General features: G+C 46.6%; 1 protein-coding gene across 1 annotated transcript; it reads right to left on the reverse strand.

Moving 5' to 3' along the window:
- Positions 1-2,923: 2,923 nt before the first annotated feature.
- Positions 2,924-13,477, reverse strand: LOC140117112 (cystatin-B-like). Its single transcript, XM_072133547.1, has 3 exons — positions 13,292-13,477; positions 10,848-10,949; positions 2,924-3,067 (listed from the first exon to the last, which is right to left on the reverse strand). The coding sequence occupies exons 1-3, from the start codon at positions 13,430-13,432 to the stop codon at positions 2,924-2,926; spliced, it is 387 nt and encodes a 128-aa protein (XP_071989648.1). The 5' UTR covers positions 13,433-13,477.
- Positions 13,478-26,635: the final 13,158 nt, after the last annotated feature.

Genomic DNA, 26,635 nt, shown 5'->3' on the forward strand with positions numbered 1-26,635 from the left:
CTCCTCTCCTCTAGGTGGAGAGGATGCCTCCTGTCCATGGTGATGGTAGAACCTCCTCTCCTCTTGGTGTAGAGGATGCCCCCTGTCTATGGTGATGGTAGAACCTCCTTTCCTCTAGGTATAGAGGATGCCCCCTGTCTATGGTGATGGTAGAACCTCCTCTCCTCTAGGTGTAGAGGATGCCCGCTGTCTATGGCCATGGTAGAACATCCTCTACTCTACGTGTAGAGGATGTCTCCTGACTATGGTAATGGCAGAACCTCCTCTCCTCTAGGTGTAGAGGATGCCCCCTGTCTATGTTCATGGTAGAACTTCCTCTCTTCTAGGTGTAGAGGATGCCCCCTGTCTTTGGTGATGGTAGAACCTCCTCTCTACTACGTGTAAAGGATGTCCTCTTTCTATGGTGATGGTAGAGCCGCCTCTCCTCTTGGAGAAGAGCATGCCCCAGTCTATGGATATAGCAGAACTTCCTCTCCTCTAGGTGTAGAGGATGCCCCTTGTCTATGGTGATGGTAGAAGCTCCTCTTCTCTAGGTGTAGAGGATGCCCCCTGTCTATGGTGATGGTAGAACCTCATTTCTCTAGGTGTAGAGGATGCCCCCTGTCTATGGTGAGAGAATAACCTCCTCTACTCTAGGTGTAGTGGATGCCCCTGTCTATAGTGATGGTAGAACCTCCTCTCCTTTAGGTGTAGAGGATGTCCCCTGTCTATGGTGATGGTAGAACCTCCTCTCCTCTAGGTGTAGAGGATGCCCCATGTCTATGGTGATGGTAGAACCTCCTCTCCTCTAGGTGTAGAGGATGTCCCCTGTCTATGGTGATGGTAGAACCTCCTCTCCTCTAGGTGTATAGGTTGTCCCCTGTGTATGGTGATGTTAGTACCTCCTCTCCTCTAGGTGTTGAGGATGCCCCTGTCTATGGTGATGGTAGAACCTCCTCTCCTCTAGTTGTAGAGGATGCCCCTTGTCTATGGTGATGGTATAAGCTCCTCTCCTCTAGGTGAAGAACATGTTCCCTGTCTTTGGTGATGGTAGAACCTCCTCTGCTCTAGGTGTAGAGGATGCCCCCTGTCTATGGTGATGAAAGAACCTCCTCTCCTCAAAGTGTAGAGGATGACCACTGTCTATGGTAAAGGTAGACCCTCCTCTTCTATAGGTGTAGAGGATGCCCCCTGTCTATGGTGATGGTAGATCCTCCTTTCCTCTAGTTGTAGAGGATGCCCCCTGTCTATGTTAATGGTAGAACCTCCTCTCCTCTAGGTGAAGAAGATGTTCCCTGTCTTTCATGATGGTAGGATTGCCTCTCCTCTAGGTGTTGAGGATAACCCCTATCTATGGTGATGAAAGAACCTCCTCTCCTCAAAGTGTAGAGGATGCCCACTGTCTATGGTAAAGGTAGAACCTCCTCTCCTCTAGGTGGAGAGGATGCCTCCTGTCTATGGTGATGGTAGAACCTCCTATCCTCTTGGTGTAGAGGATGCCCCCTGTCTATGGTGATGGTAGAACCTCCTCCTATCTAGGTTTAGAGGATGCCCCCTGTCTATGGCCATGGTAGAACATCCTCTACTCTACGTGTAGAGGATGTCCCCTGTCTATGGTGTTGGTAGAACCTCCTCTCCTCTAGGTGTAGAGAATGCCCCCTGTCTATGGTGATGGTAGATCCTCCTCTCCTATCTTGGTGCAGAGGATGCCCTCTGTCTATGGTCATGGTAGAACTTCCTCTCCTCTAGGTGTAGAGAATGCCTCCTGTCTATGGTGATGGTAGAACCTCCTCTCCTCTAGGGGTAGTGGAGGTCCCCTGTCTATGGTGATGGCAGAACCTCCTCTCCTCTAGGTGTAGAGGATGCCCCCTGTCTATGGTGATGGTAGAACTTCCTCTCCTCTAGATGTAGAGTATGCCTCCTGTCTATGGTGATGGTAGAACCTCCTCTCCTCTAGGTGTAGAGGATGCTCCCTGTCTATGGTGATGGTAGAACCTCCTCTACTCTAGGTGTAGAGGATGCCCCCTGTCTATGGTGATGGTAGAACCTCCTCTCCTCTAGGTGTAGAGGATGCCCCCTGTCTATGGTGATGGTAGAACCTCCTCTCCTCTAGGTGTAGAGGATGCCCCCTGTCTATGGTGATGGTAGAACCGCCTCTCCTCTAGGTGTAGAGGATGCCCCCTGTTTATGGTGTTGGTAGAACCTCCACTCCTTTGGGCATAGAAGATGCCCCGTCTATGTTGATGGCAGAACCTGAAGCTGTAAAACAGACATATCCCTAGTAATAAAAGTTCCCAAATTTTTTGTGTTACATCATTTACTATCCTTAACATTACATGGTGGTTGATTTCAGTGGGTTTATACAAAAATTTTAGGATCTTACATCTTGGGAAGTCTCTCTCACATGTCTGTCTGGGTCGGGACCTACTCTATAGTGTCTGTACTGTCCTACTGCTGCTCAAATACCCTTCAAGTATCCAAAATAATACCAAAGGTTATCAATTAAATGAGAAATTGCTCTAACCCCAGATACTTAGGACAGGGAATAAGTGTCTGAAGGTCGTTGGTCCAGCTGCTGTTAGGGATCTGAGAGGTGATGGTGTAATGGTGCAGCTTACATGTAGTCTCCAACCGTGGTAAGACCCCCTGACCATACAGGAGGGAGTGGACTGAGCTGGAGGTCAGATGGTGATCACATGACCCAGCTGCCCCTAATAAGAAGATCTGGAGGTCAGAGGGTGGTCACATGACCCAGTCACCCCTAATAAGAAGGTCTGGAGATCAGTGACCGGGGAAGGACCAAATAACACAACTAGAATATTTATGATTAGTAACAGTTATATGTCCAAAAATATCTCCAGAGAAAGTTTTATTTATTCACCTTTATTTAGTGACTACAGACAAAAGACAACATCGATTTTCTGTTATCCTGTTGTATAAAGACTCAGTTTCGATTTACAGGGAAATAATTAATGGGGTCATTCCTTCTCTTCTCCAGCAGAAATGCATCCAGCCTTGGCTTATTTTTAGTAATTGGAAGAGGTTCGTAGATTCGGAGATGAACGTACTGACCCCATGCAATCCTGACCTGAGGAGACACAGAGGAACAGGACTCAGCACATGGAGGGGAGACAGAGGGACAGGACTCAGCACATGGAGGGGAGACAGAGGGACAGGACTCAGCACATGGAGAGGAGACAGAGGGACAGGACTCAGCACATGGAGGGGGAGACAGAGAGACAGGACTCAGCACATGGAGAGGAGACAGAGGGACAGGACTCAGCACATGGAGAGGAGACAGAGGGACAGGACTCAGCACATGGAGAGGAGACAGAGGGACAGCACTCAGCACATGGAGGGGAGACAGAGGGACAGGACTCAGCACATGGAGGGGAGACAGAGGGACAGGACTCAGCACATGGAGAGGAGACAGAGGGACAGGACTCAGCACATGGAGGAGAGACAGAGGGACAGGACTCAGCACATGGAGAGGAGACAGAGAGACAGGACTCAGCACATGGAGAGGACAGAAGGACAGGACTCAGCGCATGGAGGGGAGACAGAGGGACAGGACTCAACACATGGAGGGGACACAGAGGAACAGGACTCAGCACATGGAGAGGAGACAGAGGGACAGGACTCAGCACATGGAGAGGAGACAGAAGGACAGGACTCAGCAGATGGAGGAGACAGAGGGACAGGACTCAGCACATGGAGAGGAGACAGAGGGACAGGACTCAGCACATGGAGTGGAGACAGAGGGACAGGACTCAGCACATGGAGGAGAGACAGAGGGACAGGACTCAGCATATGGAGAGGAGACAGAGGGACAGGACTCAGCACATGGAGAGGAGACAGAGGGACAGGACTCAGCACATGGAGAGGAGACAGAGGGACAGGACTCAGCACATGGAGAGGAGACAGAGGGACAGGACTCAGCACATGGAGGGGGAGACAGAGGGACAGGACTCAGCACATGGAGAGGAGACAGAGGGACAGGACTCAGCACATGGAGGGGGAGACAGAGGGACAGGACTCAGCATATGGAGAGGAGACAGAGGGACAGGACTCAGCACATGGAGAGGAGACAGAGGGACAGGACTCAGCACATGGAAAGGAGACAGAGGGACAGGACTCAGCACATGGAGAGGAGACAGAGGGACAGGACTCAGCACATGGAGAAGAGACAGAGGGAAAGGACTCAGCGCATGGAGAGGAGACAGAGGGACAGGACTCAGCACATGGAGGGGGAGACAGAGGGACAGGACTCAGCACATGCAGAGGCAGACAGAGGGACAGGACTCAGCACATGCAGAGGCAGACAGAGGGACAGGACTCAGCACATGCAGAGGCAGACAGAGGGACAGAACTCAGCACATGGAGAGGACACAGAGAGACAGGACTCAGCACATGGAGGGGAGACAGAGGGTCAGGACTCAGCACATGGAGGGGAGACAGAGGGACAGGACTCAGCACATGGAGAGGAGACAGAGGGACAGGACTCAGCACATGGAGGGGACACAGAGGGACAGGACTCAGCACATGGAGAGGAGAAAGAGGGACAGGACTCAGCGCATGGAGAGGAGACAGAGGGACAGAACTCAGCACATGGAGAGGAGACAGAGGGACAGGACTCAGCACATGGAGGGGACACAGAGGGACAGGACTCAGCACATAGAGAGGAGACAGGGGGACAGGACTCAGCACATGGAGAGGACACAGAGGGACAGGACTCAGCACATGGAGAGGAGACTTAGGGACAGGACTCAGCACATGGAGGGGAGACAGAGGGACAGGACTCAGCACATGGAGAGGAGACAGAGAGACAGGACTCAGCACATGGAAGGGAGACAGAGGGACAGGACTCAGCACATGGAGAAGAGACAGAGGGACAGGACTCAGCACATGGAGAAGAGACAGAGGGACAGGACTCAGCACATGGAGAAGAGACAGAGGGACAGGACTCAGCACATGGAGGGGAGACAGAGGGACAGGACTCAGCACATGGAGAGGAGACAGAGGGACAGGACTCAGCACATGGAGGGGGAGACAGAGGGACAGGACTCAGCACATGGAGGGGAGACAGAGGGACAGGACTCAGCACATGGAGAGGAGACAGAGGGACAGGACTCAGCGCATGGAGAGGAGACAGAGGGACAGGACTCAGCACATGGAGAGGAGACAGAGGGACAGGACTCAGCACATGGAGAGGAGACAGAGGGACAGGACTCAGCGCATGGAGAGGAGACAGAGGGACAGGACTCAGCGCATGGAGAAGAGACAGAGGGACAGGACTCAGCACATGGAGAAGAGACAGAGGGACAGGACTTTAGTGCATGGAGAGGAGACAGAGGGACAGGACTCAGCACATGGAGAAGAGACAGAGGGACAGGACTCAGCGCATGGAGAAGAGACAGAGGGACAGGACTCAGCACATGGAAGGGGAGACACAGGGACAGGACTCAGCACATGGAGAGGGAGACAGAGTGACAGGACTCAGCACATAGAGAGGAGACAGGGGGACAGGACTCAGCACATGGAGAGGAGACAGAGGGACAGGACTCAGCACATGGAGAGGAGACAGAGGGACAGGACTCAGCACATGGAGAGGAGACAGAGGGACAGGACTCAGCACATGGACGGGACACAGAGGGACAGGACTCAGCACATAGAGAGGAGACAGGGGGACAGGACTCAGCACATGGAGGGGACACAGAGGGACAGGACTCAGCACATGGAGAGGAGACAAAGGGACAGGACTCAGCACATGGAGAGGAGACAGAGGGACAGGACTCAGCACATGGAGAGAAGACAGAGGGACAGGACTCAGCACATGGAGAGGAGACAGAGGGACAGGACTCAGCGCATGGAGAGGACACAGAGGGACAGGACTCAGCACATGAAGGGGAGGAGACAGAGGGACAGGACTCAGCACATGGAGAGGACAGAGGGACAGGACTCAGCGCATGGAGAGGAGACAGAGGGACAGGACTCAGCACATGGAGAGGAGACAGAGGGACAGGACTCAGCACATGGAGGAGAGACAGAGAGACAGGACTCAGCAGATGGAGAGGAGACAGAGGGACAGGACTCAGCACATGGAAAGGAGACAGAGGGACAGGACTCAGCACATGGAGAGGAGACAGGGGGACAGGACTCAGCACATGGAGGGGAGACAGAGGGACAGGACTCAGCACATGGAGGGGAGACAGAGGGACAGGACTCAGCACATGGAGAGGAGACAGAGGGACAGGACTCAGCACATGGAGAGGAGACAGAGGGAGAGGACTCAGCACATGGAGAGGGATACAGAGGGACAGGACTCAGCACATGGAGAGGAGACAGAGGGACAGGACTCAGCGCATGGAGAGGAGACAGAGGGACAGGACTCGGCACATGGAGGGGTAGACAGAGGGACAGGACTCAGCACATGGAGAGGGAGACAGAGGGACAGGACTCAGCACATGGAGGGGTAGACAGAGGGACAGGACTCAGCTCATGGAGAGGGAGACAGAGGGATCGGACTCAGCACATGGAGAGGAGACAGAAGGACAGGACTCAGCACATGGAGGGGAGACAGAGGGACAGGACTCAGCACATGGAGGGGAGACAGAGGGTCAGGACTCAGCACATGGAGGGGAGACAGAGGGTCAGGACTCAGAACATGGAGAGGACACAGAGAGACAGGACTCAGCACATGGAGGGGAGACAGAGGGTCAGGACTCAGCACATGGAGGGGAGACAGAGGGTCAGGACTCAGCGCATGGAGAGGAGACAGAGGGACAGGACTCGGCACATGGAGGGGAGACAGAGGGACAGGACTCAGCACATGGAGGGGAGACAGAGGGACAGGACTCAGCGCATGGAGAGGAGACAGAGGGACAGGACTCGGCACATGGAGGGGAGACAGAGGGACAGGACTCAGCACATGGAGGGGGAGACACAGGGACAGGACTCAGCACATGGAGGGGAGACAGAAGGATCGGACTCAGCACATGGAGAAGAGACAAAGGGACAGGACTCAGAACATGGAGAGGGACACAGAGGGACAGGAGTCAGCACATGGAGGGGAGACAGAGGGACAGGACTCAGCACATGGAGGGGAGACAGAGGGACAGGACTCAGCACATGGAGGGGAGACAGAGGGACAAGACTCAGCACATGGAGAGGAGACAGAGGGACAGGACTCAGCACATGGAGAGGAGACAGAGGGACAGGACTCAGCACATGGAGAGGAGACAGAGGGACAGGACTCAGCACATGGAGAGGAGACAGAGAGACAGGACTCAGCGCATGGAGAGGAGACAGAGGGACAGGACTCAGCACATGGACGGGACACAGAGGGACAGGACTCAGCACATGGAGGGGAGACAGAGGGACAGGACTCAGCACATGGAGAGGAGACAGAGGGACAGGACTCAGCACAAGGAGAGGAGACAGGGGGACAGGACTCAGCACATGGAGGGGAGACAGAGGGACAGGACTCAGCACATGGAGGGGAGACAGATGGACAGGACTCAGCACAAGGAGAGGAGGCAGGGGGACAGGACTCAGCACATGGAAGGGAGACAGAGGGACAGGACTCAGCACATGGAGAGGAGACAGAGGGACAGGACTCAGCACATGGAGGGGAGACAGAGGGACAGGACTCAGCGCATGGAGAGGAGACAGAGGGACAGGACTCAGCACATGGAGGGGAGGAGACAGAGGGAAAGGACTCAGCACATGGAGGGGAGACAGAGGGACAGGACTCAGCACATGGAGAGGAGACAAAGGGACAGGAATCAGCACATGGAGAGGAGACAGAAGGACAGGACTCAGCACATGGAGAGGAGACAGAGGGACAGGACTCAGCACATGGAGAGGAGACAGAGGGACAGGACTCAGCACATGAAGGGGAGGAGACAGAGGGAAAGGACTCAGCACATGAAGGGGAGGAGACAGAGGGACAGGACTCAGCACATGGAGAGGACGCAGAGGGCCAGGACTCAGCACATGAAGGGGAGGAGACAGAGGGACAGGACTCAGCACATGGAGAGGACAGAGGGACAGGACTCAGCACATGGAGAGGAGACAGAGGGACAGGACTCAGCACATGGAGAGGAGACAGAGGGACAGGACTCAACACATGGAGGAGAGACAGAGAGACAGGACTCAGCAGATGGAGAGGAGACAGAGGGACAGGACTCAGCAGATGGAGAGGAGACAGAGGGACAGGACTCAGCACATGGAGAGGAGACAGAGGGACAGGACTCAGCACATGGAGAGGAGACAGAGGGAGAGGACTCAGCACATGGAGAGGGAGACAGAGGGACAGGACTCAGCGCATGGAGAGGAGACAGAGGGACAGGACTCAGCACATGGAGGGGAGACAGAGGGACAGGACTCGGCACATGGAGGGGAGACAGAGGGAAAGAACTCAGCACATGGAGGGGGAGACACAGGGACAGGACTCAGCACATGGAGAGGGAGACAGAGTGACAGGACTCAGCACATGGAGGGGAGACAGAGGGATCGGACTCAGCACATGGAGAAGAGACAAAGGGACAGGACTCAGAACATGGAGGGGGAGACAGAGGGACAGGACTCAGCACATGGAGGGGAGACAGAGGGACAGGACTCAGCACATGGAGGGGAGACAGAGGGACAGGACTCAGCACATGGACGGGACACAGAGGGACAGGACTCAGCACATAGAGAGGAGACAGGGGGACAGGACTCAGCACATGGAGAGGAGACAAAGGGACAGGACTCAGCACATGGAGAGGAGACAGAGGGACAGGACTCAGCACATGGAGTGGAGACAGAGGGACAGGACTCAGCACATGGAGTGGAGACAGAGGGACAGGACTCAGCACATGGAGAGGAGACAGAGGGACAGGACTCAGCACATGGAGAGGAGACAGAGGGACAGGACTCAGCACATGGAGAGGACACAGAGGGACAGGACTCAGCACATGAAGGGGAGGAGACAGAGGGACAGGACTCAGCACATGGAGAGGACAGAGGGACAGGACTCAGCGCATGGAGAGGAGACAGAGTGACAGGACTCAGCACATGGAGAGGAGACAAAGAGACAGGACTCAACACATGGAGGAGAGACAGAGAGACAGGACTCAGCAGATGGAGAGGAGACAGAGGGACAGGACTCAGCACATGGAGAGGAGACAGAGGGACAGGACTCAGCTCATGGAGAGGGTGACAGAGGGATCGGACTCAGCACATGGAGAGGAGACAGATGGACAGGACTCAGCACATGGAGGGGAGACAGAGGGACAGGACTCAGCACATGGAGAGGGAGACAGAGGGACAGGACTCAGCACAAGGAGGGGAGACAGAGGGACCGGACTCAGCACACGGAGAGGAGACAGAGGGACAGGACTCAGCACATGGAGAGGAGACAGAGGGACAGGACTCAGCACATGGAGAGGAGACAGAGGGACAGGACTCAGCACATGGAGGGGAGACAGAGGGACAGGACTCAGCACATGGAGAGGACACAGAGGGACAGGACTCAGCACATGGAGGGGAGACAGAGGGACAGGACTCAGCACATGGAGATGAGACAGAGGGACAGGACTCAGCACATGGAGAGGAGACAGAGGGACAGGACTCAGCACATGGAGAGGAGACAGAGGGACAGGACTCAGCACATGGAGGGGAGACAGAGGGACAGAACTCAGCACATGGAGGGGAGACAGAGGGACAGGACTCAGCACATGGAGGAGACAGAGGGACAGGACTCAGCACATGGAGATGAGACAGAGGGACAGGACTCAGCACATGGAGAGGAGACAGAGGGACAGGACTCAGCACATGGAGAGGAGACAGAGGGACAGGACTCAGCACATGGAGGGGAGACAGAGGGACAGAACTCAGCACATGGAGGGGAGACAGAGGGACAGGACTCAGCACATGGAGGAGACAGAGGGACAGGACTCAGCACATGGAGAGGAGACAGAGGGACAGGACTCAGCACATGGAGAGGAGACAGAGGGACAGGACTCAGCACATGGAGAGGAGACAGAGGGACAGGACTCAGCACATGGAGAGGAGACAGAGGGACAGGACTCAGCACATGGGGGGGAGACAGAGGGACAGGACTCAGCACATGGAGAGGAGACAGAGGGACAGGACTCAGCACATGGAGAGGAGACAGAGGGACAGGACTCAGCACATGGAGGGGGAGACTGAGGGACAGGACTCAGCACATGGAAAGGAGACAGAGGGACAGGACTCAGCACATGGAGAGGAGACAGAGGGACAGGACTCAGCACATGGAGGGGAGACAGAGGGACAGGACTCAGCACATGGAGGGGAGACAGAGGGACAGGACTCAGCACATGCAGAGGAGACAGAGGGACAGGACTCAGCAAATGGAGGGGAGACAGAGGGACAGGACTCAGCACATGGAGAGGGAGACAGAGGGACAGGACTCAGCACATGGAGAGGAGACAGAGGGACAGGACTCAGCACATGGAGAGGAGACAGAGGGAGAGGACTCAGCACATGGAGGAGACAGAGGGACAGGACTCAGCACATAGAGAGGAGACAGGGGGACAGGACTCAGCACATGGAGAGGACACAGAGGGACAGGACTCAGCACATGGAGAGGAGACAGAGGGACAGGACTCAGCACATGGAGGGGAGACAGAGGGACAGGACTCAGCACATGGAGGGGAGACAGAGGGAGAGGACTCAGCACATGGAGGAGACAGAGGGACAGGACTCAGCACATGGAGAGGTTGGGGGGGTCCCTCTATATGTGATATTGATACTTTTATGTCTAGAAATACAGAGAGAGACATTTATAGGAGAAGAAGATGTTTCTGTGCAAAAACCATGCTCCAGTGCTGGAGGTCACTTACCTTCACAAAATAGTTTGTTCCAGACACTATTTGTTTTCTGTATCTTGAGGCCTCAAAGAATTCGACCTTAACGTTAGATTGTTCCAAAAACTGATGTTTTACCTAAAAACACAAAGGGAAGAGGGACCTGGTTTTAATCGGATAAAAAAGTTTTTTTGCTGCCCCTCCGCGAGTGTCTCCGTGCTGCCCCGATGTATCCGTGCTGCCCCAGCCCCGATGTATCCGCGCTGCCCCAGCCCCGATGTATCCATTCTGCCCCAGCCCCGATGTATCCGTTCTGCCCGTTCCCCCGATGTCTCCGTTCTGCCCGTTCCCCCGATGTCTCCGTTCTGCCCGTTCCCCCGATGTCTCCGTTCTGCCCGTTCCCTCGATGTCTCCATGGTGCTGCTCCCTCGATGTCTCCATGGTGCTGCTCCCCCGATGTCTCCATGCTGCTGCTCCCCCGATGTCTCCATGGTGCTGCTCCCCCGATGTCTCCATGGTGCTGCTCCCCCGATGTCTCCATGGTGCTGCTCCCCCGATGTCTCCATGGTGCTGCTCCCCCGATGTCTCCATGGTGCTGCTCCCCCGATGTCTCCATGGTGCTGCTCCCTCGATGTCTCCATGGTGCTGCTCCCCCGATGTCTCTGTGCTGCTCCCCCGGTGTCTCTGTGCTGCTCCCCCGATGTCTCTGTGCTGCTCCCCCGGTGTCTCTGTGCTGCTCCCCGGTGTCTCTGTGCTGCTCCCCGGTGTCTCTGTGCTGCTCCCCGGTGTCTCTGTGCTGCTCCCCGGTGTCTCTGTGCTGCTCCCCGGTGTCTCTGTGCTGCTCCCCGGTGTCTCTGTGCTGCTCCCCGGTGTCTCTGTGCTGCTCCCCGGTGTCTCTGTGCTGCTCCCCGGTGTCTCTGTGCTGCTCCCCGGTGTCTCTGTGCTGCTCCCTCCCCGGTGTCTCTGTGCTGCTCCCCGGTGTCTCTGTGCTGCTCCCCGGTGTCTCTGTGCTGCTCCCCGGTGTCTCTGTGCTGCTCCCCCGATGTCTCTGTCCTGCTCCCCCGGTGTCTCTGTGCTGCTCCCCGGTGTCTCTGTGCTGCTCCCTGGTGTCTCTGTGCTGCTCCCCCGATGTCTCTGTGCTGCTCCCCCGGTGTCTCTGTGCTGCTCCCCGGTGTCTCTGTGCTGCTCCCTGGTGTCTCTGTGCTGTTCCTCGGTGTCTCCCGTGCTGCTCCCCGGTGTCTCTGTGCTGCTCCCCCGGTGTCTCTGTGCTGCTCCCCGGTGTCTCTGTGCTGCTCCCTGGTGTCTCTGTGCTGCTCCCCGGTGTCTCTGTGCTGCTCCCCGGTGTCTCTGTGCTGCTCCCCCGGTGTCTCTGTGCTGCTCCCCGGTGTCTCTGTGCTGCTCCCCGGTGTCTCTGTGCTGCTCCCCGGTGTCTCTGTGCTGCTCCCCGGTGTCTCTGTGCTGCTCCCCGTGTTCTTCAATATGTTCTTCACACATATATATTGTTCTTCACATACTATTTTGTTCCATGCGTATCTCCCGACATGTAAGCAGATGTGCCGAACATCTGTAATCTATTCTTCACTGTGTTCTTCACTTAAATGATCCTGTGTTCACTGTTTTTATTCTATTCCTCACTCTTCTTCACTGTGTATTTTTAATTAAATGCTCGATCTCGAGCAGGGGAAATACTCGTCCGAGCAACGAGCCGTTTCGAGTACCTTAATACTCGAACGAGCATCAAGCTCGGACGAGTATACTCGCTCATCTCTAATTACTAGGAATATAGATCTACCCAGAATATTCATCATTCGACCATCCTGCTCAATAGCGGAATCAAATGTGTTCATGATTGTAATTAAAGGAAATCTCCATCAGACTGCAGGGACGTAACTCATAGATTCAGGCTCTGGGACTGTGGGATCTTCTTATCCACGGCCTTCTTCCTTCTAATATCAACTTCTATAATTATGCTAATGAGCCTGAGGTGTTACCCTGTACCCTCTGTGAAGTGTCTCTCAGTGTTGGGCGGTTACAGTAACTGTGTGATGAGCAGAACATTTAGAAATCCGAAAATCTTAAAATGTTTCAATATTATTACCATATTTCCAATTTGTTTACAAATAAGTGTAAACAATGTAACTAAAACATAACATTAATGCAAAGTGCAGCATGTCCTGAAAAATAAACTCAGAAAAAAAACCTTCCCAGGGTTATAACTGCCTGTTGTGTCCTAAGGGTGAGCCGAGTCCTTAAGGGGTTAATAAATGGGACCTTTGTGATGTTCTGGATTGTCATTTTGTCTCTTATAGTTGAGGTTCTGTCTATGATGTAAATGCTGGAATCTCTCATCTGTTAAAGTTGCAGACACTTGTACAATTGGTGTCTGACTTTTACCAACTGTATGTAACTCGGGGTATTAGGAGGATGTATAGACCCAGTATCAGTGATAGATGGAGGCTGCTATCATCCGGGTCACTTACCTCATCACAGAGATCTTGTACATGTTCTGTGGCCGGGAGTTCTGGACCCAGTGATCCAGGAAGCTGATTCTTCTCTCCATAGGTGCGATGCTCTGCAATAACAGACACAAGGAATAATAGAGCAATGTGAGAGGTGGCCATAGTGAGTGCTAGCTCTGCAGCCTACACACAGGGCTGTATCCACCTGCTTATATATCCCTGGACTGTACCACTGCTGAGTGACAGGGGGATCCCTGCATGGAGGGGACGTTCTGCTTTCCTGTGTGTGATGTCTTATAGGGAGAGAAAGCCAAAAACCAGGAGAAGATAAGAAAATATCCAGTCCAGATGTGACATCCGATCAACACGGATAAAAAAGGCAAAATATCTTCACTCCCAACATTATCCTAATCTATATACTGCACTATATACTATATACTACACTGTGCTATATGTTATACATATTAGAGATGTTACTGCTCTATACTACACTGTACTGTAATAATCAATTCACTGTACTATATACTATACTATACTACATATTATACTGTACTATATACTATACTACATATTATACTGTACTATATACTATACTATACTACATATTATACTGTACTATATACTATACTATACTACATATTATACTATACTACATATTATACTGTACTATATACTATACTATATATTATACTGTACTATATACTATACTATATATTATACTGTACTATATACTATACTATACTACATATTATACTGTACTATATACTATACTACATATTATACTGTACTATATACTATACTATATATTATACTATACTACATATTATACTATACTACATATTATACTGTACTATATACTATACTACATATTATACTATACTACATATTATACTATACTACATATTATACTGTACTATATACTATACTACATATTATACTATACTACATATTATACTATACTACATATTATACTGTACTATATACTATACTACATATTATACTATACTACATATTATACTATACTATATACTATACCACATATTATACTGTACTATATACTATACTATACTACATATTATACTATACTATATATTATACTGTACTATATACTATACTATATATTATACTGTACTATATACTATACTATACTACATATTATACTGCACTATATACTATACCACATATTATACTGTATTATATACTATATATTATACTGTACTATATACTATACTATATATTATACTGTACTATATACTATACTATACTACATATTATACTGCACTATATACTATACCACATATTATACTGTACTATATACTATACTATACTACATATTATACTGTACTATATACTATACTATACTACATATTATACTGTACTATATACTATACTATATATTATACTGTACTATATACTATACTATACTACATATTATACTGTACTATATACTATACTACATATTATACTGTACTATATACTATACTATACTACATATTATACTGTACTATATACTGTACTACATATTATACTGTACTATATACTATACTACATATTATACTGTACTATATACTATACTATATATTATACTGTACTATATACTATACTACATATTATACTGTACTATATACTATACTATACTACATATTATACTGTACTATATACTGTACTACATATTATACTGTACAATATACTATACTACATATTATACTGTACTATATACTATACTATATATTATACTGTACTATATACTATACTATACTACATATTATACTGTACTATATACTATACTACATATTATACTGTAGTATATACTATACTATACTACATATTATACTATACTATATATTATACTGTACTATATACTATACTACATATTATACTGTACTTTATACTATACTATGCTACATATTATACTGTACTATATACTATACTATACTACATATTATACTGTACTACATATTATACTGTACTGTATACTATACTATACTACATATTATACTGTACTGTATACTATACTATACTACATATTATACTGTACTATATACTATACTGTACTACATATTATACTGTACTATATACTATATATTATACTGTACTATATACTATACTACATATTATACTGTACTATATACTATACTACATATTATACTGTACTTTATACTATACTATGCTACATATTATACTGTACTATATACTATACTATATATTATACTGTACTATATACTATACTATGCTACATATTATACTGTACTATATACTATACTATACTGCATATTATACTGTACTATATACTGTACTACATATTATACTGTACTATATACTATACTATACTACATATTATACTGTACTATATACTATACTACATATTATACTGTACTATATACTATACTATACTACATATTATACTGTACTACATATTATACTGTACTCTATACTATACTACATATTATACTGTACTATATACTATACTATGCTACATATTATACTGTACTATATACTATACTACATATTATACTGTACTATATACTATACTATATATTATACTGTACTATATACTATACTACATATTATACTGTACTATATACTATACTATACTACATATTATACTGTACTATATACTATACTATATATTATACTGTACTATATACTATACTACATATTATACTGTACTATATACTATACTATATATTATACTGTACTCTATACTATACTACATATTATACTGTACTATATACTATACTATATATTATACTGTACTATATACTATACTACATATTATACTGCACTATATACTATACTATATATTATACTGTACTCTATACTATACTACATATTATACTGTACTATATACTATACTATACTACATATTATACTGTACTATATACTATACTATACTACATATTATACTGCACTATATACTATACCATACTACATATTATACTGTACTTTATACTATACTACATATTATACTGTACTATATACTATACTATACTACATATTATACTGTACTATATACTATACTACATATTACACTGTACTATATACTATACTACATATTATACTGTACTATATACTATACTATACTACATATTATACTGTACTATATACTACACTACATATTATACTGTACTATATACTATACTACATATTATACTGTACTATATACTATACTATATATTATACTGTACTATATACTATACTATATATTATACTGTACTATATACTATACTATACTACATATTATACTGTACTATATACTATACTATACTACATATTATACTGTACTATATACTATACTATATATTATACTGTACTATATACTATACTACATATTATACTGTACTATATACTATACTATATATTATACTGTACTCTATACTATACTACATATTATACTGTACTATATACTATACTATATATTATACTGTACTATATACTATACTACATATTATACTGCACTATATACTATACTATATATTATACTGTACTCTATACTATACTACATATTATACTGTACTATATACTATACTACATATTATACTGTACTATATACTATACTATACTACATATTATACTGCACTATATACTATACTATACTACATATTATACTGTACTATATACTATACTATACTATACTACATATTATACTGTACTTTATACTATACTACATATTATACTGTACTATATACTATGCTACATATTATACTGTACTATATACTATACTACATATTATACTGTACTATATACTATACTATACTACATATTATACTGTACTATATACTACACTACATATTATACTGTACTATATACTATACTACATATTATACTGTACTATATACTATACTATATATTATACTGTACTATATACTATACTATACTACATATTATACTGTACTATATACTATACTATACTACATATTATACTGTACTTTATACTATACTACATATTATACTGTACTATATACTATACTATATATTATACTGTACTTTATACTATACTATACTACATATTATACTGTACTATATACTATACTACATTTTATACTGTACTATATACTATACTATATATTATACTGTACTATATACTATACTACATATTATACTGTGCTATATACTATACTATATATTATACTGTACTTTATACTATACTACATATTATACTGTACTATCAGGGGCGGACTGGCCATAGTACCCACCGGGAATTTTCCCGGTGGGCCGGTCGGTCCTGGGCCGGTGTGGGGCCGGTGCAGAGCTCGTCCGGGACCGGTCCGCACTCCCTCCCTTCAACTTTTCATCTAATCTATAGTACCTGCATCGTAAGATGCAGGTACTATAGATTAGTACACAGACGCAGCGCAGCATTGCTGCTTCTGCGTCTGTGTATACACTCAGTGGAGGAGCGCTGACACCTACCAGATGTCAGCCTGCCTCCATGTAGCTCCGCGGCTTGATGTGAGAGGCGCGGAGCAGTGACGTCACTATCCCGCGCCTCTACACCAAGCTACAGAAGACCGGGGACGAGACGAACCTGCGCCATAGAGGTGAGTATTATGTTTTTTTTTTTGTTTAAATTATAGAATTGGGACATTAAATCTTTATCTGGGGGGGGGGGGGGGGTTGACATTATTCTTTATCTGGGGCTGGCGGGGGCATAAATTATATGTCTGGGGCGGAGGGGGCATTTTTATTTATCTGGGGTAGGGGGGGGGACATTATTCTTTATCTGGGGCTGGCAGGGGGCATAAATTATATGTCTGGGGTGGGAGGGGCATTATTCTATATCTGGGGCATGCAAGGGGCATTGATTATATGTCTGGGGGGCATTATTCTATATCTGGGGCTGGCAGGGGGCATTGATTATATGTCTGGGGCTAGCAAGGGGGCATTGATTACATGTCTGGGGGGGCATTATTCTATATCTGGGGCTAGCAAGGGGCATTGATTATATGTCTGGCGGGGGGGGCATTATTCTTTATTTGGGGCTGTCAGGAGGCATTAATTATATGTCTGGGGCGTGCGGGGGGGGCATTATTCAATATCTGGGGCTGTCAGGAGGCATTAATTCTATGTCTGGGGCAGGCTGGGGCCATTAATTCTTTTTCTGGGGCCGACTGGGGCCATTCATTCTATGTCTGGGGTAGGCTGGGGCCATTAATTCTATGTCTGGGGTAGGCTGGGGCCATTAATTCTATGTCTGGGGCAGGCTGGGGCCATTAATTCTATTTCTGGGGTAGGCTGGGGCCATTAATTCTATGTCTGGGGCAGGCTGGGGCCATTAATTCTATGTCTGGGGCAGGCTGGGGCCATTAATTCTATGTCTGGGGTAGGCTGGGGCCATTAATTCTATGTCTGGGGCAGGCTGGGGCCATTAATTCTATGTCTGGGGCAGGCTGGGGCCATTAATTCTATGTCCGGGGCAGGCTGGGGCCATTAATTCTATGTCCGGGGCAGGCTGGGGCCATTAGTTCTATTTCTGGGGCAGGCTGGGGCCATTAATTCTATGTCTGGGGCAGGCTGGGGCCATTAATTCTATGTCTGGGGCAGGCTGTGGCCATTAATTCTATGTCTGGGGCAGGCTGGGGCCATTAATTCTATGTCTGGGGCAGGCTGGGGCCATTAATTCTATGTCCGGGGCAGGCTGGGGCCATTAATTCTATGTCTGGGGCAGGCTGTGGCCATTAATTCTATGTCTGGGGCAGGCTGGGGCCATTAATTCTATGTCTGGGGCAGGCTGGGGCCATTAATTCTATGTCTGGGGCAGGCTGTGGCCATTAATTCTATGTCTGGGGCAGGCTGGGGCCATTAATTCTATGTCTGGGGCAGGCAGGGGCCATTAATTCTATGTCTGGGGCAGGCTGTGGCCATTAATTCTATGTCTGGGGCAGGCTGGGGCCATTAATTCTATGTCTGGGGCAGGCTGGGGCCATTAATTCTATGTCCGGGGCAGGCTGGGGCCATTAATTCTTTTTCTGGGGCCGACTGGGGCCATTAATTCTATGTCTGGGGTAGGCTGGGGCCATTCATTCTATGTCTGGGGCGGGCAGGGGCCATTCATTCTATGTCTGGGGCAGGCTGTGGCCATTAATTCTATGTCTGGGGCAGGCTGTGGCCATTAATTCTATGTCTGGGGCAGGCTGGGGCCATTAATTCTTTTTCTGGGGCCGACTGGGGCCATTAATTCTTTTTCTGGGGCCGACTGGGGCCATTCATTCTATGTCTGGGGTAGGCTGGGGCCATTAATTCTATGTCTGGGGTAGGCTGGGGCCATTAATTCTATTTCTGGGGTAGGCTGGGGCCATTAATTCTATGTCTGGGGCAGGCTGGGGCCATTAATTCTATGTCTGGGGTAGGCTGGGGCCATTAATTCTATGTCTGGGGCAGGCTGGGGCCATTAATTCTATGTCTGGGGCAGGCTGGGGCCATTAATTCTATGTCCGGGGCAGGCTGGGGCCATTAATTCTATGTCTGGGGTAGGCTGGGGCCATTAATTCTATGTCTGGGGCAGGCTGGGGCCATTAATTCTATGTCTGGGGTAGGCTGGGGCCATTAATTCTATGTCTGGGGTAGGCTGGGGCCATTAATTCTATTTCTGGGGTAGGCTGGGGCCATTAATTCTATGTCTGGGGCAGGCTGGGGCCATTAATTCTATGTCTGGGGCAGGCTGGGGCCATTAATTCTATGTCTGGGGCAGGCTGGGGCCATTAATTCTATGTCCGGGGCAGGCTGGGGCCATTAATTCTATGTCTGGGGCAGGCTGGGGCCATTAATTCTATGTCCGGGGCAGGCTGGGGCCATTAATTCTATGTCTGGGGCAGGCTGTGGCCATTAATTCTATGTCTGGGGCAGGCTGTGGCCATTAATTCTATGTCTGGGGCAGGCTGTGGCCATTAATTCTATGTCTGGGGCAGGCTGGGGCCATTAATTCTATGTCTGGGGTAGGCTGGGGCCATTAATTCTAGGCCCGGGGTAGGCTGGGGCCATTAATTCTAGGCCCGGGGTAGGCTGGGGCCATTAATTCTATGTCTGGGGTAGGCTGGGGCCATTAATTCTATGTCTGGGGTAGGCTGGGGCCATTAATTCTATGTCTGGGGTAGGCTGGGGCCATTAATTCTATGTCTGGGGTAGGCTGGGGCCATTAATTCTATGTCTGGGGCAGGCTGTGGCCATTAATTCTATGTCTGGGGCAGGCTGGGGCCATTAATTCTATGTCTGGGGCAGGCTGGGGCCATTAATTCTATGTCTGGGGCAGGCTGGGGCCATTAGTTCTATTTCTGGGGCAGGCTGGGGCCATTAATTCTATGTCTGGGGCAGGCTGGGGCCATTAATTCTATGTCTGGGGCAGGCTGTGGCCATTAATTCTATGTCTGGGGCAGGCTGTGGCCATTAATTCTATGTCTGGGGCAGGCTGGGGCCATTAATTCTATGTCTGGGGCAGGCTGTGGCCATTAATTCTATGTCTGGGGCAGGCTGGGGCCATTAATTCTTTTTCTGGGGCCGACTGGGGCCATTAATTCTATGTCTGGGGTAGGCTGGGGCCATTCATTCTATGTCTGGGGCGGGCAGGGGCCATTCATTCTATGTCTGGGGCAGGCTGGGGCCATTAATTATATTTCTGGGGTAGGCTGGGGCCATTAATTCTATGTCTGGGGCAGGCTGTGGCCATTAATTCTATGTCTGGGGCAGGCTGGGGCCATTAATTCTATGTCTGGGGCAGGCTGGGGCCATTAATTCTATGTCTGGGGTAGGCTGGGGCCATTAATTCTATTTCTGGGGTAGGCTGGGGCCATTAATTCTATGTCTGGGGCAGGCTGGGGCCATTAATTCTATGTCTGGGGCAGGCTGGGGCCATTAGTTCTATTTCTGGGGCAGGCTGGGGCCATTAATTCTATGTCTGGGGCAGGCTGGGGCCATTAATTCTATGTCTGGGGCAGGCTGTGGCCATTAATTCTATGTCTGGGGCAGGCTGGGGCCATTAATTCTATGTCTGGGGCAGGCTGGGGCCATTAATTCTATGTCTGGGGCAGGCTGGGGCCATTAATTCTATGTCTGGGGCAGGCTGTGGCCATTAATTCTATGTCTGGGGCAGGCTGGGGCCATTAATTCTATGTCCGGGGCAGGCTGGGGCCATTAATTCTTTTTCTGGGGCAGGCTGGGGCCATTAATTCTATGTCTGGGGTAGGCTGGGGCCATTCATTCTATGTCTGGGGCGGGCAGGGGCCATTCATTCTATGTCTGGGGCAGGCTGTGGCCATTAATTCTATGTCTGGGGCAGGCTGTGGCCATTAATTCTATGTCTGGGGCAGGCTGGGGCCATTAATTCTATGTCTGGGGCAGGCTGGGGCCATTAATTCTTTTTCTGGGGCCGACTGGGGCCATTAATTCTATGTCTGGGGTAGGCTGGGGCCATTCATTCTATGTCTGGGGCGGGCAGGGGCCATTCATTCTATGTCTGGGGCAGGCTGTGGCCATTAATTCTATGTCTGGGGCAGGCTGGGGCCATTAATTCTATGTCCGGGGCAGGCTGGGGCCATTAATTCTATGTCTGGGGCAGGCTGTGGCCATTAATTCTATGTCTGGGGCAGGCTGGGGCCATTAATTCTATGTCTGGGGCAGGCTGTGGCCATTAATTCTATGTCTGGGGCCGACTGGGGCCATTAATTCTATGTCCGGGGCAGGCTGGGGCCATTAATTCTATGTCTGGGGTAGGCTGGGGCCATTAATTCTTTTTCTGGGGCCGACTGGGGCCATTAATTCTATTTCTGGGGTAGGCTGGGGCCATTAATTCTATGTCCGGGGCAGGCTGGGGCCATTAATTCTATGTCTGGGGTAGGCTGGGGCCATTAATTCTATGTCTGGGGCAGGCTGGGGCCATTAATTCTATGTCTGGGGTAGGCTGGGGCCATTAATTCTATTTCTGGGGTAGGCTGGGGCCATTAATTCTATGTCTGGGGCAGGCTGGGGCCATTAATTCTATGTCTGGGGCAGGCTGGGGCCATTAGTTCTATTTCTGGGGCAGGCTGGGGCCATTAATTCTATGTCTGGGGCAGGCTGGGGCCATTAATTCTATGTCTGGGGCAGGCTGTGGCCATTAATTCTATGTCTGGGGCAGGCTGGGGCCATTAATTCTATGTCTGGGGCAGGCTGGGGCCATTAATTCTATGTCTGGGGTAGGCTGGGGCCATTCATTCTATGTCTGGGGCAGGCTGGGGCCATTAATTCTATGTCTGGGGTAGGCTGGGGCCATTATTATTACACCTGTGTCATAGTAGGAGCTCTATCAATACTGGGGGGGGGGGGGGGGGGGTTAAGGGGTTTAAAGGAGAGAAAGAAGAAATAAATTATCCTTACCATTACAGTATGTTACATTATGGGGCACTATTTGTGTGGTACTAATATTTCAGGGGGCTCTATTACAGTATTTGGGGCACAGTATTAGTGGTAGCAGAAGAAGGGACAATGGGAAAGTGCAGAACATAAGACGTCTGTGTGGTAAACTCTGCAGGAAAGCTGTGTACCTGGAGGAAGAGACAAGGTGATGGTGGAACTATTGGAAAAGATGAGGAACGAGAACAATCAGGAGACGTCACCTGATGTCACTGGATGTAATAGGTGAGGATCTCATGTGTTTTTTGTAGCTGTATATGATACATACTGATTTTTTTCATGTTCGCTTCTGTTTATATATGTTGTATTATAGTAGTTATATTCTTGTACATAGGGGGCAGTATTATAGTAGTTATGTTCTTGTACATAGGGGGCAGTATTATAGTAGTTCTATTCCTGTACATAGGGGCAGTATTATAGTAGTTCTATTCTTGTACATAGGGGGCAGTATTATAGTAGTTATATTCTTGTACACAGGGGGCAGTATTATAGTAGTTATATTCCTGTACATAGGGGGCAGTATTATAGTAGTTATGTTCTTGTACATAGGGGGCAGTATTATAGTAGTTCTATTCCTGTACATAGGGGCAGTATTATAGTAGTTCTATTCTTGTACATAGGGGGCAGTATTATAGTAGTTATATTCTTGTACACAGGGGGCAGTATTATAGTAGTTATATTCCTGTACATAGGGGGCAGTATTATAGTAGTTATATTCCTGTACATAGGGGGCAGTATTATAGTAGTTATATTCCTGTACATAGGGGGCAGTATTATAGTAGTTATATTCCTGTACATAGGGGGCAGTATTATAGTAGTTATATTCTTGTACATAGGGGGCAGTATTATAGTAGTTATATTCCTGTACATAGGGTGCAGTGTTATAGTAGTTATATCCCTGTACATAGGGGGCAGTATTATAGTAGTTATATTCCTGTACATAGGGGGCAGTATTATAGTAGTTATATTCCTGTACATAGGGGGCAGTATTATAGTAGTTATATTCCTGTACATAGGGGGCAGTATTATAGTAGTTATATTCCTGTACATAGGGGGCAGTATTATAGTAGTTATATTCCTGTACATAGGGGGCAGTATTATAGTAGTTATATTCTTGTACATAGGGGGCAGTATTATAGTAGTTATATTCCTGTACATAGGGTGCAGTGTTATAGTAGTTATATCCCTGTACATAGGGGGCAGTATTATAGTAGTTATATTCCTGTACATAGGGGGCAGTATTATAGTAGTTATATTCTTGTACATAGAGGGCAGTATTATAGTAGTTATATTCTTGTACATAGGGGGCAGTATTATAGTAGTTCTATTCCTGTACATAGAGGGCAGTATTATAGTAGTTCTATTCTTGTACATAGGGGGCAGTATTATAGTAGTTATATTCTTGTACATAGAGGGCAGTATTATAGTAGTTCTATTCTTGTACATAGGGGGCAGTATTATAGTAGTTCTATTCTTGTACATAGGGGGCAGTATTATAGTAGTTCTATTCTTGTACATAGGGGGCAGTATTATAGTAGTTATATTCTTGTACATAGGGGGCAGTATTATAGTAGTTATATTCTTGTACATAGGGGGCAGTATTATAGTAGTTATATTCTTGTACATAGAGGGCAGTATTATAGTAGTTATATTCCTGTACATAGGGGGCAGTATTATAGTAGTTATATTCCTGTACATAAGGGTCAGTATTATAGTAGTTATATTCCTGTACATAGGGTAAGTATTATAGTAGTTATATTCTTGTACATAGGGGGCAGTATTATAGTAGTTATATTCCTGTTCATAGTGGGCAGTATTATAGTAGTTATATTCTTGTACATAGGGGGCAGTATTATAGTAGTTATATTCTTGTACAAAGTGGGCAGTATTATAGTAGTTATATTCCTGTACATAGGGGGCAGTATTATAGTAGTTATATTCTTGTACATAGGGGGCAGTATTATAGTAGTTATATTCTTGTACATAGGGGGCAGTATTATAGTAGTTATATTCTTGTACATAGGGGGCAGTATTATAGTAGTTATATTCTTGTACATAGGGGGCAGTATTATAGTAGTTATATTCTTGTACATAGGGGCAGTATTATAGTAGTTATACTCTTGTACTTAGGGGGCAGTATTATAGTAGTTATATTCTTGTACATAGGGGGCAGTATTATAGTAGTTATATTCCTGTACATAGGGGGCAGTATTATAGTAGTTGTATTCCTGTACATAGGGGGCAGTATTATAGTAGTTATATTCTTGTACATGGGGGGGCAGTATTATAGTAGTTATATTCCTGTACATAGGGGGCAGTATTATAGTAGTTATATTCCTGTACATAGGGGGCAGTATTATAGTAGTTATATTCTTGTACATAGGGGGCAGTATTATAGTAGTTATATTCTTGTACATAGGGGGCAGGAATATAGTAGTTATATTCCTGTACATAGGGGGCAGTATTATAGTAGTTATATTCCTGTACATAGGGGGCAGTATTATAGTAGTTATATTCTTGTACATGGGGGCAGTATTATAGTAGTTATATTCCTGTATATAGGGGGCAGTATTATAGTAGTTATATTCTTGTACATAGGGGGCAGTATTATAGTTGTTATATTCCTGTACATAGGGGGCAGTATTATAGTAGTTATATTCTTGTACATGGGGGCAGTATTATAGTAGTTATATTCCTGTATATAGGGGGCAGTATTATAGTAGTTATATTCCTGTACATAGGGGGCAGTATTATAGTAGTTATATTCCTGTACATAGGGGGCAGTATTATAGTAGTTATATTCTTGTACATAGGGGGCAGTATTATAGTAGTTATATTCTTGTACATAGGGGGCAGGAATATAGTAGTTATATTCCTGTACATAGGGGGCAGTATTATAGTAGTTATATTCCTGTACATAGGGGGCAGTATTATAGTAGTTATATTCTTGTACATGGGGGCAGTATTATAGTAGTTATATTCCTGTACATAGGGGGCAGTATTATAGTAGTTATATTCCTGTACATAGGGGGCAGTATTATAGTAGTTATATTCCTGTATATAGGGGGCAGTATTATAGTAGTTATATTCTTGTACATAGGGGGCAGTATTATAGTTGTTATATTCCTGTACATAGGGGCAGTATTATAGTAGTTATATTCCTGTACATAGGGGGCAGTATTATAGTAGTTATATTCCTGTACATAGGGGACAGTATTATAGTAGTTATATTCCTGTATATAGGGGGCAGTATTATAGTAGTTATATTCTTGTACATAGGGGGCAGTATTATAGTTGTTATATTCCTGTACATAGGGGCAGTATTATAGTAGTTATATTCCTGTACATAGGGGGCAGTATTATAGTAGTTATATTCTTGTACATAGGGGGCAGTATTATAGTAGTTATATTCCTGTACATAGGGGGCAGTATTATAGTAGTTATATTCTTGTACATAGAGGACAGTATTATAGTAGTTATATTCCTGTACATAGAGGACAGTATTATAGTAGTTATATTCCTGTACATAGGGGGCAGTATTATAGTAGTTATATTCCTGTACATAGGGGGCAGTATTATAGTAGTTATATTCTTGTACATAGGGGGCAGTTTTATAGTAGTTATATTCTTGTACATAGGGGGCAGTATTATAGTAGTTATATTCCTGTACATAGGGGGCAGTATTATAGTAGTTATATTCCTGTACATAGGGGGCAGTATTATAGTAGTTATATTCCTGTACATAGGGGGCAGTATTATAGTAGTTATATTCCTGTACATAGGGGGCAGTATTATAGTAGTTGGCTTGTATATGGGAGAAGGTATGGTAGTAGTTTTATTTTGTATATAGAAGGCAGGATTGAATGTGTTATTCGAAATGTGTTATTGTAGCAATATTCTTGTACATAGGAGGCAGTATCAATATATTCTTTCTCTGAATTGTACATGTATGGCACAGGGGAAAGGTATGTTTGCATCATT

The sequence above is a fragment of the Engystomops pustulosus genome, chromosome 2 (assembly GCF_040894005.1).
Source record: "Engystomops pustulosus chromosome 2, aEngPut4.maternal, whole genome shotgun sequence".
Lineage (NCBI taxonomy): Eukaryota > Metazoa > Chordata > Amphibia > Anura > Leptodactylidae > Engystomops > Engystomops pustulosus.